General features: G+C 34.3%; 1 protein-coding gene across 1 annotated transcript in view; it reads left to right on the plus strand.

Moving 5' to 3' along the window:
- CCDC171 (coiled-coil domain containing 171) overlaps positions 1-16787 on the plus strand; it is a 358774-nt gene that overhangs the window by 198721 nt on the left and 143266 nt on the right. Inside the window, exons 21-23 of the mRNA XM_060155104.1 lie at positions 3246-3472; positions 3965-4147; positions 7120-7305. Of these exons, the coding sequence (XP_060011087.1) occupies positions 3246-3472; positions 3965-4147; positions 7120-7305 (596 nt within the window). The remainder of the gene's footprint in view (positions 1-3245; positions 3473-3964; positions 4148-7119; positions 7306-16787) is intronic.

Raw genomic sequence — 16787 nt, forward strand, 5'->3', positions numbered from 1 at the left:
TTTCTTATAGAATTATAAGAACTTGTGTATCACACATATTAGCACTTTGCCATATAGTGTAAATAATTTTTCCAGTTTGTATTTTAATTTTGTTTGTGCATTTTTATATGATTAACATTATTAATCATTTACTTTATAGTTTTTCTTTTGGTGATTTATTTAGAAAGGCTAGCCTCACCGCAGGTGGTGTTGCTCATATTTTAGTCTAGTATTTTTGATTTTTACATTAAATCTTGGATTTTATCTGGAATTATTTTCAGAGAAGTAGTGAGGAAATTAATAATATTTATTTGTGTATGGATGACCAGCTAGCCCCAATATGTTTTAATTCCATCATCTGTCTTTTACCTAGTGAATTAAGATATGCCATTTAGTATATATTTATTATACGTACTTGGATCTATTTCCCGTCTCTCCAGTCAATTCCATTAGTCTTCCTGTCTCTTCTGGTATCGGTATCATACTGCCCTTTTCATGTGTATTTCTTGAAGTTTTAAAATATGGTAAGACATTCTCTTATTACTTTTTGAAAATAGTATTTTGGGCTTTTTTTCATAGTATTTTTAGTTTCATCTTTAGATAGAACACAGTTTTGAATCTTACCTTAATGATTGGCTCCCAAGTTTGAAAACTGATTCATATTTTCAAATTACAGCTCTTTGAAGCCACAGGCATTTTTTTGCTCAGAAGAGTGCTCTAAGATTGTGATGTGTTGGGGTCACTTGAAAGGAGTTATACATGAAAGGTATAATAGTGAAAGATGCTCCTGGAAAAGTAAGCAGGGATCAGATCATGTAGGACCTTATGAGCCATGTTTAAGGAGTTTGAAATTTATTCCCAGATCTGAAGAGATTCACTGAAGCTTAAGCAGGGGTTGTGACAAGATCCTATTTGTGTTTTAGAAGTCATTTTTTCTACGGTGGAGGATGGATTGAAGAGGGGAAATGACTGGAGAAGAGTAGGGAGACCCTTGTAAGAACATAGGTGAGACAATGCCATGATCACAGAAAAAATTGAATAGATGGTAGAAATGTGATGTGATTGGATGTGAGGGAGATGGCAAGAAAGATGGAGGTGTCAAGGATGAGAAAATGTTCCCAACTGTCTAGAACTGAGTCGAATTTTAATGCAGTTAACATTACTCGTGATTAACATTTCTAACATTATTATTACCATTAGACATTATTATTATATTCATGACTCACATTATTATTAAATTAAATAATGACATATTTACATACATATTAATTAAATAATTACTCACTATTCCCTTTTTTTCATTAAAGGCATGTTTCTCAATCTGAGTGTGAGGATTCCATTTTAATAAGAAATCACATTGTAGACTGCTCATCCCACACGATAGTTGTATTTTTAGCAGCAGTTGACTTCTGCAATGTTTCGAAGGACTTTTAATTTTATTACTAACAACATCATAAGCATATATTATTCATGCTACACATTTTTTTAGGGCTAAATAAAGGTCAAATGGCAATACTGCAGTTGAAAGTGGTGGAACTCTTATAATAACTTTTCAACCTCCCCTCCCCCCTACCTCAAGATCTGTAATTCACAGGTTTAGAACTACTGGTCGAAACAATTCTCTGTGAATTTGTTTTGAAGATTTTAACCTTAGATGTGCACTATTGCCCCTTCTATTGGAAAAGGTAGTTGCAGACCATAGAGTCCTCTTCTTTCTTGAAAGATATGCTATTAGATAGGGGAAAAGTGATTAACAAATGTATTTAGCATAAACAAGAATTTGTTAAATGTAACAAGTCAAACATTTTAACTAGTCTAGACAAGTTTAGACATGAGGAATTTTAGTGACATTTTTTCTCTTCTGTATCATTATACAAATAATTCTACAACTATGTCACTAGAGGATTTTTTTATTTCTTCATTTATTTAATATTGAATTAATTGTACTCTATACTGTATAATGTGAAGTATATCGTAAAAATACTTCTTATTCATCAAAGCATAAAATTATGCTTTGTGCTCTTTCTGTAATTCATTGAGAGTAGCAGTCAGTAACTTAGAGTGTATGCCTCTTTCCCACTTGTTAAAAATTCAAAGGAATGCCTTATGGAATTATACTACCACTTAATTTCACCTCTCAGAGTGGTTAGTGTCTACACAACACATTGCTGTGATATAGTAAAAAACCACTATTCATTAAAATTTAATTATAGTTGACTTTTGCTTCTAAAGGCTCTTTATCTGTGAAAACTTCATTATTTTTGTATTCCTGAAAATTTTCTAGAACAATGAGCTTTTATCTAGCTTACGTGAGATGGTTTTTTCTGACATAGAAAACCACTGATGGTTTATTGGCGTTGACCTTCTCAGTCAGTGCTGCTCTTTAGTGTCGAACCATGTGTTCTTAGAATTGTGGAACATTTTTCTCTTGCATAAAACTGGCCAAATATGCTTTTTGTGCTTATGATATAAAGACAAGATTTAAACTAACTCCCAACAGCAGAGGTTCTTGAAATGTAGAATGGTATACTACAGAATTTAAAGAGTCTCTCCGTGTTCATCATTTTACATGGATAGTATCGTAACACAAGTAATGACAGATTAAGACATGCCTAGCAGAGGAAAAACTAAATTACACGACTTTTATTAAGGCATAAATAAACCTATTAACCATTATTTGGAATACCAATTAGTAGAAAGAACACTGACAATTTTATTTATCAACATTAAATACAGTTATTAATTACAGACCTGATGAATCTAGCAGTAAGCAGGCCATGTTGGATATGCTGGGACCTTAAGTCCATTATATGAGAGGAATGATTACCAAAATCCTACGGGGAAATGAGTAATTGTAGTTGTAAAATGTTAATTGCCTTGGAATAAGGCAAGTTATATTTTCTTGTCTGAGAATATAAATAGTGTGACATTAAAGTAATAAGCTTCAGTAGTTGTAAATAGAAAATGAATTTGTTAGGTTTTAAAACAAAGAAAGGAGTGATGATGATTTTTTAGTGTCATAGTGTTCAGTATGAATGACATACTGTAAATACATGCAGATTTTCTTTAGATACATTATTTAGTAGGTGGGCTATTTCTTACATAGTGAAAGTTGATATAGGCGGGGACTTCTTGAATGGTTTACTACAGGTGGATGGGAATGATATAACTGAGAAAATATTTTCATTGTGTTGTGACTGGCAGTGTTGTGAAATGAACAAGAGACAATTCTTATTTTTCTTTGCTTTTTTTCTTTTTCTTTGAAGATCCAAATTCCAGAATTTGTGGACATTTGCTTATAGGAGCAGCCAAGAGTTCTTTTGCAAAACTCATGGATAAAATTAATCTGGCAATGGACAATATACCTTTGCACAGGAGCAGGAGTATTAGATATGTGGAAAAAGATTCCCTGGTTCAGAGGCTGGCCCGTGGACTTCATAAAGTAAACACACTGGCCCTGAAATACGGTCTATGTGGCCACATGCCCATTTTGGTATGTATGCAATTTCATTAAATAGGGATTTTAGGACTTGTAAATTTAATTCCGAATCACATTTATTTGTAGTTTATATTAGTTGTACACGAGTGTATGTAGATTTCTTTTAGATTTCATGTAATAGTTTAATATGATAAATAAAAGAACTTCCAAATAAGTGTCCGTAATATGAAAATACAAAAGTTCTGGCACGAGTTCTGAATTAACTGTTCTGTACGAGTATACTGCAACAGAATTGTGTGAGACATAAACAATTATCTTTTCTGTTTTGTAGCCATCTAGATTATTTCTTTTCTTCATTTTTCATTTCATATAAGGCAAATTATTGGTCACATAAAAAAATAAAGCCTTCACTTTAAGTTTTAGTAAGAGCTGGTATTGTTTTCTGTATAACCTAAGTTACATTTAATTTGGTAAAATGACCATTGCTATGGACTTACTAGTAAATCTGAAGTGACTTTTTGTAAAATTGCTCTTATTTGACAATAGAAAAGCACAGCATCATTACAGAAGCAAATATTTGGATTTACACAAAGACTGCACACAGCAGAAGTGGAGCGCCGCTCACTACGCTTAGAGGTCACAGAACTGAAACGAAATGTGAATGAACTGAAGAAGGAGCTTGACAAAACCCAGGGTCTTCAGATGCAGTTAAATGAAGTTAAGCAGTCAGTAAGTATATATGATTTAAAAACTATGGCTTTGGTGAGCTCTCCTCTGATATAAAATATGTATGATATACATATGTATATAAAATATCACAGGGCAAATATATATGTTTGTTTTCCTTAACTTTTTATTATGTTTCCTTTTTCAAATAATCAAATCCCAATAATAGAATTTCTTTTTCTTTAGAAAAATTCCCTTCTAAAATTCCCCAACAGTAATGTATTATACATTTCAAATTTGCTAAGAGACTAGAACTTAAATGTTCTCACCACAAAAAAGAAGTAATAATTATGTGACTTAATAGAGCTAGCTAGGGCTGCAGTGGTAACTGTTTTGCAAGTTAGAAGTGTATCAAATGAATACATTGTACATCTTAAACTTAAGCAGTGTTGTGTGTCAATTAAATAAAAAGCACAGTATCATTAAAATCATCTCAAAAAACATTGAAAAACAAGATTTATTCCAGATGCTTAAAGGAGTACTGATTGTGTCAGCAGAGCTTATAGCCCTGTTAAAATGTATACTGTGACTGAAAGTATAGAAAATGATTAAGCTGTAGTTAGGATGGTTAACTGCTATGGCAAATAAACTTTGGTTGAGTAACTGGCTCGCAGCAAGAGCAAAGAACGTGTTCCAAGAAATGTTTAGTGTGAATTTCTTCCACTGAAGTGTAGAAATAAAAATAGGATTAATTGAAATAATAATTGAAGGAATGATGTATGTAATTTTTATATTTGACATCCAATTATGTAGTATAAAGTTATAAAGTGATGATTTCTAACATTTAATGATCATATTGAACATGTATCAGGCACTGCCCCTAAGCACTTTAAGGTGTTGATTCATTTAGTCCTCTCATATCAATAATAATTCAATAATATTATTATCCATTGTTTGTTTTTTTTTTAACAGATGAGGAAATGTAGGGCACAGAACAGCTAAGTAACTTGCTGAAAGTCACACAGTTAGTATGTGGAAATGACAGGATTTGAACCTCGGTATTCTGACTCCAAAACGCAAACTTTTAACCACTTCACTAAAGTGGTTAATGTTCATATCCAGCTATGTTAATAAAGGATCATTTTACTAAAAACAGAATAGATGGGAAAATGATGCTGTTTTCCTCTTTAAAAATCAGGGAGTGTGCCTGCAACCATCATCTTTCATTTATTTCAGGCAAAGTATACAGGAGGCAAACAAAATAGCTTCTTATAGTTCATCTAAAACTGTAACATAAAGGGACACATCGTGCCCACCAAAAGTGATTTAGTACCTGCACTGTTTTGGAATATCATGTTCATCTACTGACAGGTGTTCTTTAATAGCTAACTCCCATAATCATCTACTGACAGTTGTACTTTAATAGCTAACTCCCATGATCTTTTTATTGTTTTTGGTTTATTAGCTCCCTACAACTGCTTTCACACACTATCTGTTTCTTGTTCTGCATTGCTGTACTTGTTTGACCCTATTTAGTCACAGAAGAGTGAACAGAATTGTGCCAGTCTCTGGGAGGGATATATGGACAAGAGAAAGGCTAACATTAGCTAAGTTTTTAGGTAAAGGAGAAATTTTGGAAGAGTGGGAAGAAGTCCTGCAAAATGATGGAGATCTTCATTTATGGAGGCCAAGTAGATTGCAAAGAACAGAATGTTCTGATGGCAAGGAGTGGTAATTTAAAACAGAATAACAAGTAAAAGGTAGAAGAAGTACAAAAATACTTGTTCACAAGACCCAGAGAAGTGCTGTGCCATTAGCGAATAGAGGGATGTCAAAAAGTTGACACCTCAAATTCTTTTCAACAATGGGAAAGTTATCAGTCTTAAATAGATTTATATACACTTAGTGTGATTAAGAGACCTGCATGGTTTCCTTTAGTTTTCCACATATATTTCTCAGGTTACCTACCATTTGTGAAACATTTCTGTTCTTTGTACCTCAAGATCAAGGTGTCTCTTGCCATTCGTTGTAACTAATTTTTGTTTGTTTAAGAGTTTTGCACAGGAGATAATACAAGTATGTCCTGTACTGGATTCCATACCCCTTAAGAGATGGCCCCTCTCTAGAACTGTCAGTTATTCCAGAGCAGATGCAGTCATGATATTGTAAAAGTTGTGCAGAGTTTTATTGGCAGGGGTTTATATATGAATAGATATTCTTTTATTCAGCAAATACCTACTGAGAAGCTACTGAATGCCAGGCACTCCTCTGTGTGATGGGTGAGCAAGCTGAAGGAGGTCTCTGCCCTGTGGAGCTCACATCCTTAAATGTGTGGTTGGTGGAAGGGTGCGGACAGGCAGTAAAAAAGTGAACAACTATCTAAGGTGAATTTAGATAATGATAATGGCTGTGAAGAAAATACAAGAATATGGCAATAGCGTGAGTGGTGGTGGGAGTGAGAGAGGTATGGTGTGGTAAGGACTCTCCAAGGAGAGGGTAGTTTGACCAGGGAAACCTGAATGGTAACATACACTGAACACAGACTTTCAGGTAATCCTTTAAAAGCATTTGAACTTGTTAAAAGCTTTAATTCCCACATCGTTATCTTTATAAAAAGTGTTCATGTATCAAGATTTAAACCGAGCGTTATGGATTTACTTAGAACATGAATATTTCCTGAGATTTTATTTGACTAAAAATTATAACTTTGGGAGTATAGCTGTTGTGCTTTAAAAATCAGAGTGATGTGGGACTTCCCTGGTGGTCCAGTGGTTAAGCCTCCACGCTTCTACTACAGGGGGCATGGGTTCGATCCTTGGTTGGGGAACTGCATGGCACGGCCAAAAAAAAAAAAAAAAATCAGAGTGATGTTTTTTATCTTGACTTAGGAAATTAAGAAAAATGAATTGTACTTTTGTCATCTATCAGATATTTAGAAATGCTTGTATTCTCTTTATGTTAGCAAATAGAGTTCTGAAGATTAAATGATACAACAATACAGTTAGCTTATAATTGAAATTTTTTTCTTTGTTCAGAAATTGATCACCCATGAGAAGTTTGCAAGTGCATGTGAAGAATTGAATAATGCATTACTACGGGAACAGCAGGCTCAAATGCTATTGAATGAGCAGGCACAGCAACTACAGGAGTTGAATTATAGGCTTGAATTACATTCCAGTGAGGAAGCTGACAAAAACCAAACTCTTGGAGAAGCTGTTAAGGTAGGAAAACATCCCTTGCATAAGGGTTTATTTCTTCCAGGTTTGGGTCTTTGAGGGAATCATGTACATCTCTTGAACAGGGAAGAAATCCCAAGATATGAAATTTTATTCTGTAAGAACTTATAAGGATGGGACTTCCCTGGTGGCGCAGTGGTTAAGAATCAACCTGCCAATGCAGGGGACATACCTAATACAGTAAACAACTCCGAGTTGGTATATAATTTATTATAAAAATAATATATATTTATTCAATACTAATACAAATGCTTAAAATAAAAGTCAGAATTTGTCGACAGCTTACTGTTTGCCAAGCACTGCTAAATACTTTCTAAATACTTATATAATCCTCACACAAACTCTATGGGATTATTCTCATTTCATAGAAGAGAAAACTGAGATACAGAGAGGCACATAACTTGCACAACCATTAGTAAGTTACAAATCTAGGGAATCAGATTTTATATCTGCCTTCCTAATCATGACATTAACTATATTACTGATGGACAGCATACATAGGCCAAGCTCTGTGCTGCGGTCTCTACGTGAATTGTTTTGTTTCATTCTTAAACTACCGCTATGAAATTGGTACTATTATTGTTCTCACTCCTTTCGATGAAATTGAGAGAGTTCAGTGGACTTGCTCAGGGTCTCCTCGCCTGTAAATGTTGAAACCGGGATTTAGTTTTTTAAAAAATATATTAAAAATCATTAACCGAAGTTCTTAGGTTAATTAGGTAGATTTAGATTTATTTCAGTTTCCTTTTCTTTATTATTTTTTTCTTTTTTGCCCTTATAAGTAATTCTAAGATAAGCAGCCCTGTAGCTAAATCTTTATACACATATTGCAATTAGTTCCTCAGGATTAATTCCTAGGTAAAGAATTACTAGGTCTATAGCCACATATGTTTTAAAGTGTAAATATTATCAACTGGCCTACAGCAGATTTTTACATTCTCTCCTAAAATGCATGAGAATTTCACTTTTTACCCAAGCTGGCTATTACTATTAAAAATTTTTTTGGCCAATTTGATCAATATATCATTGTTACTTGAATTTTATTTCTTTGATTGCTAGTCAGGTTGATCATTTTTATAATTATATTGGTCACTAGACAACATTTTTATGCTTCATGTCCCATTAATAGGTAAAGTAATTAGCCATACTTTGAAAAAGCATTTAACTCATATTAGAATCTTTTCTTTTTGAAATAGCTTGTAGTTGAGTTTAGGTATAGTATCTATCAGCAGATAAAAAAGCTGTTCATATTAATTTCTTTAAAATGTCAGTAGCTTAAATATTGTTGTCGGGAGTGGAGAATTGTTTAATTACTACCTCTTAGTTAGAACTAGCAGGTAATTGTTTAATTACTATCTCTTAGTTAGAACTAGCTGGTAATGTGAAAACGCTCTCTTGTGGGCGGCAGCGTGGTTCAGTGGAAAAAGCACTGGCCTTGGAACAAGTATTTTCAAATTCAAATCCCAGTACTGTCACTTGGGCAAATAACCTTTCTGAGCCTCAGTTTCCTCTTCTGCAAAATTAGGCATCATAATACTTAAAGCTACAGAATTTTTATGAGAATTAATTAAGATACTGTTTGAAAAGTAAGTATATGCTTGATGAATATTCTTTTGTGCTTTTCAATAATACTTAAACAAATAGTTTTTTTGTGTGTCCTGTGTATAACTTCTTTTAAAAATAAACTGTATTGCTGCTGCTTCTGTATAAAAATAAAATAAGATCAGGAATAGAATATATGGAAAATACAAAAGAGAAAACAAGTTATTCGTAACTTATCTAACAACACCACTGTTTACATTTTGGGGTTTTGGTCTCAGTTCAGTAGTGTCTAAGTAGAAACTAAGATGAAATTTTCTCTGGAAGGAAGCTTGCCTAATTACGTTTCTTCAAGAGCTTCTGCAAGCTAAACTGAACCAAGTAACCGGCCTGTGAATAAAGAGATGCATTAATCTTATACTTAGCCACACTGCTAAACTTCTTTGTAAATTCTAATAATACTTTATCTGTACTTTCTAGGGTTTTCTATGTAGACCATCATATTATTTCTTCTGTAGTACTAGTTTTGTTTCTCCTTTCCAAATCTTAATCCTTTAATTTACTTTCCCTTCCTTATTGTAATGGCTAGGATACAATGCTGAAGAGAAGTAGAGACAACAGCCATCCTTATCTTGTTCTCAATCTTAACAAGAATTTTTCTAACATTTCTCCTTTAAGAAGGAAGTTTGGTATAGGTTGCTATAAATTGCTATAAGTTGATAATCCTTATCGGGTTAAGGGAGTTATCTTCCTAGATTATGCACAATTTAAAAAAATCATAAATGGATGTTGGATATTATCAATACATTTTTATGCATCTACTGAGATAATCATATGATTTTTCTCTCTTATTCTGTTAGCAAGTTGAAATATATCAGGAATTGGCAAACTATGGCCCATAGCCTGTGTTTATATGGCTTGTGAGCTGATAACTGTTTTTACGTGTTTAAAGGATCATAAACAATGAAAAATCAAACAAAACCAAAGAAGAATAAGTGACAGACTGCATGTGACATACAAAGGCTAAAATATTTCCTCTCTAAAGTTTGCTGACCCTTGAATTATTACATTATTAAGTATTCTAATGTTAAGCCAGCGTTGCATTCCTGAAATAAACCCAACTTGGTTGTGGTGACATTTTTTTAATACTTTGCTGTGCTCAGTTTTTAAATTTTTCACCTATGGCTTTTAAATCTGTGTTCCTAATCGTAATCATCTTGTAATTTATCTCTCTCATACTGTCCTTGTCACTTTTTGGTATCAAGGTTTTGCTATCATGAAAGGACTTCTCACTCCAAACATGTGGAGTAGAAACTGAATAAAATATAACAAATGAATTGTGGGGTATGTAGCCAAGCTTAAAACAAAGTGAGAAAAATGCTCATGTACTAGAAATAAAAAGGATATCTAAAAGCAAATGGTGAGAGGTGGTAAAGTCTAAATGGCTCATTGGGCTGTGCAAATCTATTTGGAGGCTGAAGTTGATAATCATAACATTAGGGAAATCTAGGCTTCAAGCCCTATGGACTAGAAAAGAGCTGCCTGTGTGAACCTTAGGGCCTGGAAGGGCTGCCCTACTATGAAAATGTGGCCTAGAAAGCCCCTACCTACCAGCTACAGGGGATTTGATATTTACTCTGGATACGGAGTAGGAAAAAGTCACAAAGAAATTGGAACCCCAGGCTGTGCTACACGTGGATGTAGGTTCTTAGTTTATGCTACTCTTATGTCCAAGGATTTAGCTGAGAAATTATCTTCAAAATGGTCCAATCCTTGTAGAACCAGCGTGACCTTTTAGAGGTAAACTTGAAAATATTCAGTGAGGAATGCTTCTGTAGCTCACAGAACACACAAAAGACTTTTATGCAAAATTCAATATTACAAAACATGTAAAGAAATGAGTTGGACATCAATTGAGAACATTTACATCTGAGATGGTAGGAATACTTAAAGTACTGGCAGGTGCTTTAAAAGATACTTGAAGTGTTTTTTAAATGTTCTAATAAGGTATGGGTAGATATAAGACAAGAAGTGAAAATATAATCATTGAAATTAAAAACTCAGTGAACGATTTGAACGTTGGGTAGACATTAGTGAAAAAATACTAGCGAATTGAAAGTTAGCTGAGGAAAAAATATATTAATACATGGCTCAGTGCATTTTGACAAAGGTATACATATGTCTAAGTACCACCAGAGTCAAGATATAGGACATTTTTTTTTATCCTCCAAATTTTCCTTGTACTCCTTTCCACTCAATTCCCTTTTTTTTTTTTTTTACACTCTCCCTGCTCTATCCTGGCAGCCACTTATCCAGTATCACTTTAGATTAGATTTGCTTTTACTAGGGTTTCATATAAATGGAATCAGACAATATGTATTATTGGTATCTGACTTCTTTCATTTGGGATAGCATTTTTGAGATTCATCTATGTTGTTTCTTTATATCGTTGAATAGTATTCCATTACGTGGATATACACCAATTTGTTTATCCATTCACCTGTTGATAGACATTTAGATTGTTTTCATTTAGGGCTATTATGAACAAAGCTGCTAAGAACATTCTTGTACAAATCCCTATGTGGACACGTTTTGACTACTCTTGGGTAATACCTAGGAGTGGAAGTTCTGGGTTGTATGGTAAGAGTACGTTTAAAATTTTAAGAAATTGCCAAAGTCTTTTTCCAAAAGGGCTGCACGATTTTGCATTTCCAATAGCAGTGGAATATGAGTTCCATCGGCTTCGTATCCTGGCGAGTACTTGGCACTGTCAGTCTTTTTAAGTTTATTTGTTCTAGTGGGTGAGTAGTGGTATCTTTTTTGGTTTTATTTTGCATTTCACTGATGACTAATGATGTTAAGCATCTTTTAGTATACTTATTAGTCATTCATATGTCTTCCTTGTGAAATATATGTTCCAGTCATTTGATATTTTAAACTTTGGGTTGTTTGTTTTCTTATTCCGTTGCAAGAATTCTTTCTATTTTCTGTGTACAAGTCTTCTGTCAGGTGTGTATTGAGAATATTATCTTCCATTCTATGATTTGCCTTTTCATTTTCTTAACAGTATCTTTCAAGTAGAAGTTTTAAATTTTGAAGAGTTTTAAATGTTACGGTTCATTTTTATCTTTTACATAAGAAATGTTTGCCTACTCTGATGCAGAAAGATTTTTGCCTGTGTTTTCCTTTAGCAGATTTATTTTTTAAGGTCTGTGATTCATTTTGAGTTAATTTTTATATATGGTTTGATGTAAGGGTTGAATAGATGTTGAGTTGTTCCAGTGCTACTTGTTGAAAAGATGATCCTTTCTCTCTACAGTTACCTTGGCCCCTATATTGAAAATCACTGTGTGTGTTTACTTATTTACTTTTGGACTTTATTTCTGTTTCAGGCATCTGTATGTCTGTCTTTATGCAAATTCTATATTGTTTAATTTACTGTGCCTTCATAGGAAGTCTTATAGTTCATATCGTTGAGGTGCTGTAAGTTTTGCACTTTTTTTTTTCCAAAAATTGTTTTGGCAGTTTAAGTCCATTGAATTTCCATACAAATTTTAGAAGAAGCTTGTCAGTTTTGTGTAAAACATCAAATTTATTGGTATAAAGTTGCTTATAATACTTCATTCTTACCCTTTTTTTCCTTTTTTTTTTCTTTTTGGCCATGCTGCACGGCTTGTGGGATCTTAATTCCCCAACCAGGGATTGAACCTGCACCCTCAGCAGTGAAAGCACACAGTCCTAACCACTGGACCGCCAGTGAATTCCCTCATTATTATCCTTTTAATGTTTGTAGGATCTGTTGTGTTAATCCCTCATTTATTTCTAAACCGGTAATTTGTGATCTTTCTTTCTCTCTTTTTTTCCTCTAGTTAGAGGTTTATCAGTTTTGTTGTTCATTTCAAAGAACACATTTTGGCTTTGTTAACTTACACTATTGTTTGTTTTCTATGATACTTGTTTCTGTTCTTATTTTTATTATTTCCATTCTTATGTATACTTTGGGTTAGGTTATCTCTTCTTTTTCTAGCTATTAAGGGGTAAATTTATTAGGTCAGAGATCAACAAAGTATCACCCAAGGTCAAATCTAGCCCACCATCTGTATATAAAGTTTTATTGGAATGCTGCCATGCCCATTTATTTACATATTGTCTATAGCTGCTTTTGTCTTACAGTCTTTGAGTTGAAACAGAGACCATATGGCCTGCAGTGCCTAAAATATTTACTACCTAGCCCTTTAGAGGTATTGAGTATTTTTCAGAACTTAAAAAAAAAAACCTCTGCTACTGGCTAATGAGGTATTCCTCTTCGTTTTATTTTTTAGGTGTTGCTCTAGTGTTTATAATATGCTTCCTTCACCTAGCACAATCTGTCTTCAAATGATATTATACCACTTTATGTATGACCTAAGAATCTTATAACATTATACTTTCATTTCTCCTCTCCTTTTCTCTTCATTGTTGTTGTCATAGATTTTACTTTTACATATGTTATAAATCTCTCAATTCATGTTATTATTTTTGCTTTAAATAGATTAAAATAAATGTATTTATTTATTTATTTTTGGCTGCTTTGGGTCTTTGTTGCTGCACACAGGCTTTCTCTAGTTGTGGCGAGCGGGGGCTACTCTTCGTTGCGATGTGTGGGCTTCTCATTGTGGTGGCTTCCCTTGTTGTGGAGCACAGGCTCTAGGCATGTGAGCTTCAGTAGTTGTGGCACACGGGCTCAGTAGTTGTGGCTCACAGGCTCAGTAGTTGTGGCTCGCGGGTTCTAGAGAACGGGCTCAGAAGTTGTGGCGCACGGGCTTAGTTGCTATGCAGCATGTGAGATCTTCCTGGACCAGGGCTCAACTCCATGTCCACTGCATCAGCAGGTGGATTCTTAACCGCTGCGCCACCAGGGAAGTCCCTAAATAGTAGATTTTTAAAGAAATTAAAATAAGCAAACAATTGTCTTTCATCAATGCCCACATATTTACCATATTTGAACCATATTTACTTTTTATGACTTATATTTTCATCTAGTATCATTTTCCTTCTGCTTCAAGAACTTCCTTTAACATTTTGTGTAGTACATGTCTTTATTTCTGGGAAGTATTCAGTACTTTACCTTATGGGTTATCACGCTCTGAGAACCACTGGTGTAAAGTTCTTGAGAAGACCTGGGAAAGATAAGAGCCAGAGTACAAGTGGAGGGCTGGCTTTAGATAGAAGGGACACCTCCTTATTATATATGTAGAAAAAGGGATGGTTAGATGAGGGCGGTTATTAGTAAACTTTCTCACTGATGCTTCTTTCTTTGTGAAGGAGGCAAACTCATACGCTTTGAATATGGAGGGAATTTGGAGGAGGAAGGCAGTTGGAGAGTAGAGTAGATTTGAAATAGTCATTGTAGAGGGTAGGGAGACCAAGTCAACCATAGAAATATGACCAATGTGCCAGTAGAAATATAATTGGAGGGCCCCTTTGAGACTGATCATTATGGTTAAACAGTAAATATGAAGGGATATTTGTTTGATATCAGAGAGCAGCCTACCTGAATCAGTGCTTTTGGAGGCAGAACAAGTTATGGGATAATAAAGTTCAGAGTTTGAGTATGGAATGGGGTTAAGTAGAGGCCATGAAGAGGCCAAGGAAATGGAGAGGTCATATTTTTAGATGTGTTGCCCATATTATCTTTCAGGTTACCCAGATTGATGGAGTAGGTATTGGAGTGAGACAAAAGCTATGAACCTGTTACGTGTAGCTGATAATCAGCATAAGCGTATTTTTAGTGAGTAGTATTTCCAATAGATGTAACTGAGTCTAGCGTCTGGAGCTACACTAACATGGTAGCCATATGTGGCTAATTAAATTAATTAAAATTAAAAATTCACTTCCTCAGTCACACTATCTACATTTCAAGTGTGCAGTAGCCTCATGTGGCTAGTGACTGCCGTATTCGCAGCACAGATATAGAAAATACCTGTCATCACAGAAAGTTCTATTGGACAGAGCTGGTGTAGAGGACAGGTGCATCTAGGCCTTTAGCAGACCCTTTAGGCATGGAAATCGAAACTTAACTGTAATATTCTTTCCATTAGGCAGAAACCTTTTAGAGCCAAAGGGCTTAGGAGAGACAAGCTCTTCCTATTGCTGATCTTGAATGAATAGAACTAGTTTAATAGTTATAAAGTTCTCTAAGAACTCTTAAGTCAGTGAAGGGGGACGTACTTTGAAGGCAGGAACTATAATTAGTTAGATATAGCACATCTCTCTATTGTTGGGACTATAGACAAATGAATATGGAAACGTCGTATGGAAAAAAGTAGAACAAGTTAAAGATTTGTTTATTTTTATTTTTTCCCCATTCCCCTAATCTGTTCCTGAGATATTTTATATTGTTGACCTGGTCGATAGTACCTTTAGTGCTACTATACTTCTGAGGCAGTTTTGTTAGGCAACATTTCTTTATTTAATATGGGTAGTTTGTAAAACAACAAAAGCTATGCATCTAATGTATTTTTTTTTTCTTGACTTAAAGTAAGCTTGTGTTTAAATTTAGTAACTACTTAAACTAAGCATTTTATCTGGGATCCTGCCTTTCATATTTTTATGTTTAATAGAACTCAGCTTCTATTTAATGGTAGACACTCTATATTAATGGAGTAGGTGAAAAACTGAAATAAAGTGTTACTTTAATGAGAGAGTGAACCTGTGGATAAAATACTTGCAGGAGCTAATACAGAAATGTGTACCTTAAAATGGGTTGCTGCTGTGACAATACCTAAAAGTATGAGGCACTGGCATAGAGATGAGGTGGTTTGTGGTGAGGAAATTGATATCAGAGGTGTAAAGGTAGAAATTCATATTAAGCTGTGGCAACATTTGATAAAACTGTACTTGTGATAATTTAGGAAGAAAACTTCCCCTATAGTTGTAGGGGAAGTGGTTCGAAAGAATTAATGGTATGTGTTGGCTTTGACATTCTGCTTTGAACAAGCTATTACAAGAAAGAAAGTAACTCAGGAAAGAATTAGTTGTCTTATGAGCATAAATAAAAGGGAAGAGAGAGTGAGTCTAGAAACCTGGGGCCTAGAAGGAGTTGATTATGACTAAGTCCCATGGCAAAGAACAAATTAGGGGTATGGCTTTCTTATTCTAACCTGCTATCTTAGATGGCCTCAAGATAACAACCATTAAGTTCAAGTATACACACTATACCTTTGTGCACAAATGGCTATGTGGAAACAGGAAAACCAGTAGTGAGGATAATCTCCAAGAAAGAATCTTGTATTTATTGGCACATGGCACTGACTGGAATCAAACAAATTAAAAGCGTACCAACTTTTGTGTTGCCAAGAAATCACAAATCTGGACTAAAATAACCTTATATTGTTTAAGTCTTAAACAGTAAGCCTTAAACGGTCTATTCATTTATCATTTTAATTGATGCTCAGAATTCCATACTGTAAATAATTCATCATTTATTTAGTTATTTGTCTACTGATGGGCATTAGATTTGTGTCATTTTTTAAGGTATTATAGGTTTGAGTAAGGAGACTGAATTCCTGACAGGGCCAAGGTAGATCTAGTTCTGGTGCATACCCGAAACTCAATAACTTTTTATTGAATTTAGTCAAATAATAGAGTTACTGTTTGCACTTGCGTATACAGTGGAATAATTGGTCAGGATAATTAAATTTTAGAGGAGGGACATGTGATTTGCAGTTTCAATGAATGGAAGGCCTTGGGAATGCCATGGTATTGACATTCGTGGTATTCCTTTTGGCACTTGAGGTATTCCTTAGGAAAGGGATAATTTTCCTAGTGTTAACCAATTCTATTAGTAACAGAGAAATATTGAAAAACAAAACATCTGAAATAGCCCATTTATCTCCCCAAATAATTTTTTTTTTTTTTGTGGTACATGAGCATCTCACTGTTGTGGC

Source organism: Lagenorhynchus albirostris, chromosome 7 (genome assembly GCF_949774975.1).
Source record: "Lagenorhynchus albirostris chromosome 7, mLagAlb1.1, whole genome shotgun sequence".
NCBI lineage: Eukaryota > Metazoa > Chordata > Mammalia > Artiodactyla > Delphinidae > Lagenorhynchus > Lagenorhynchus albirostris.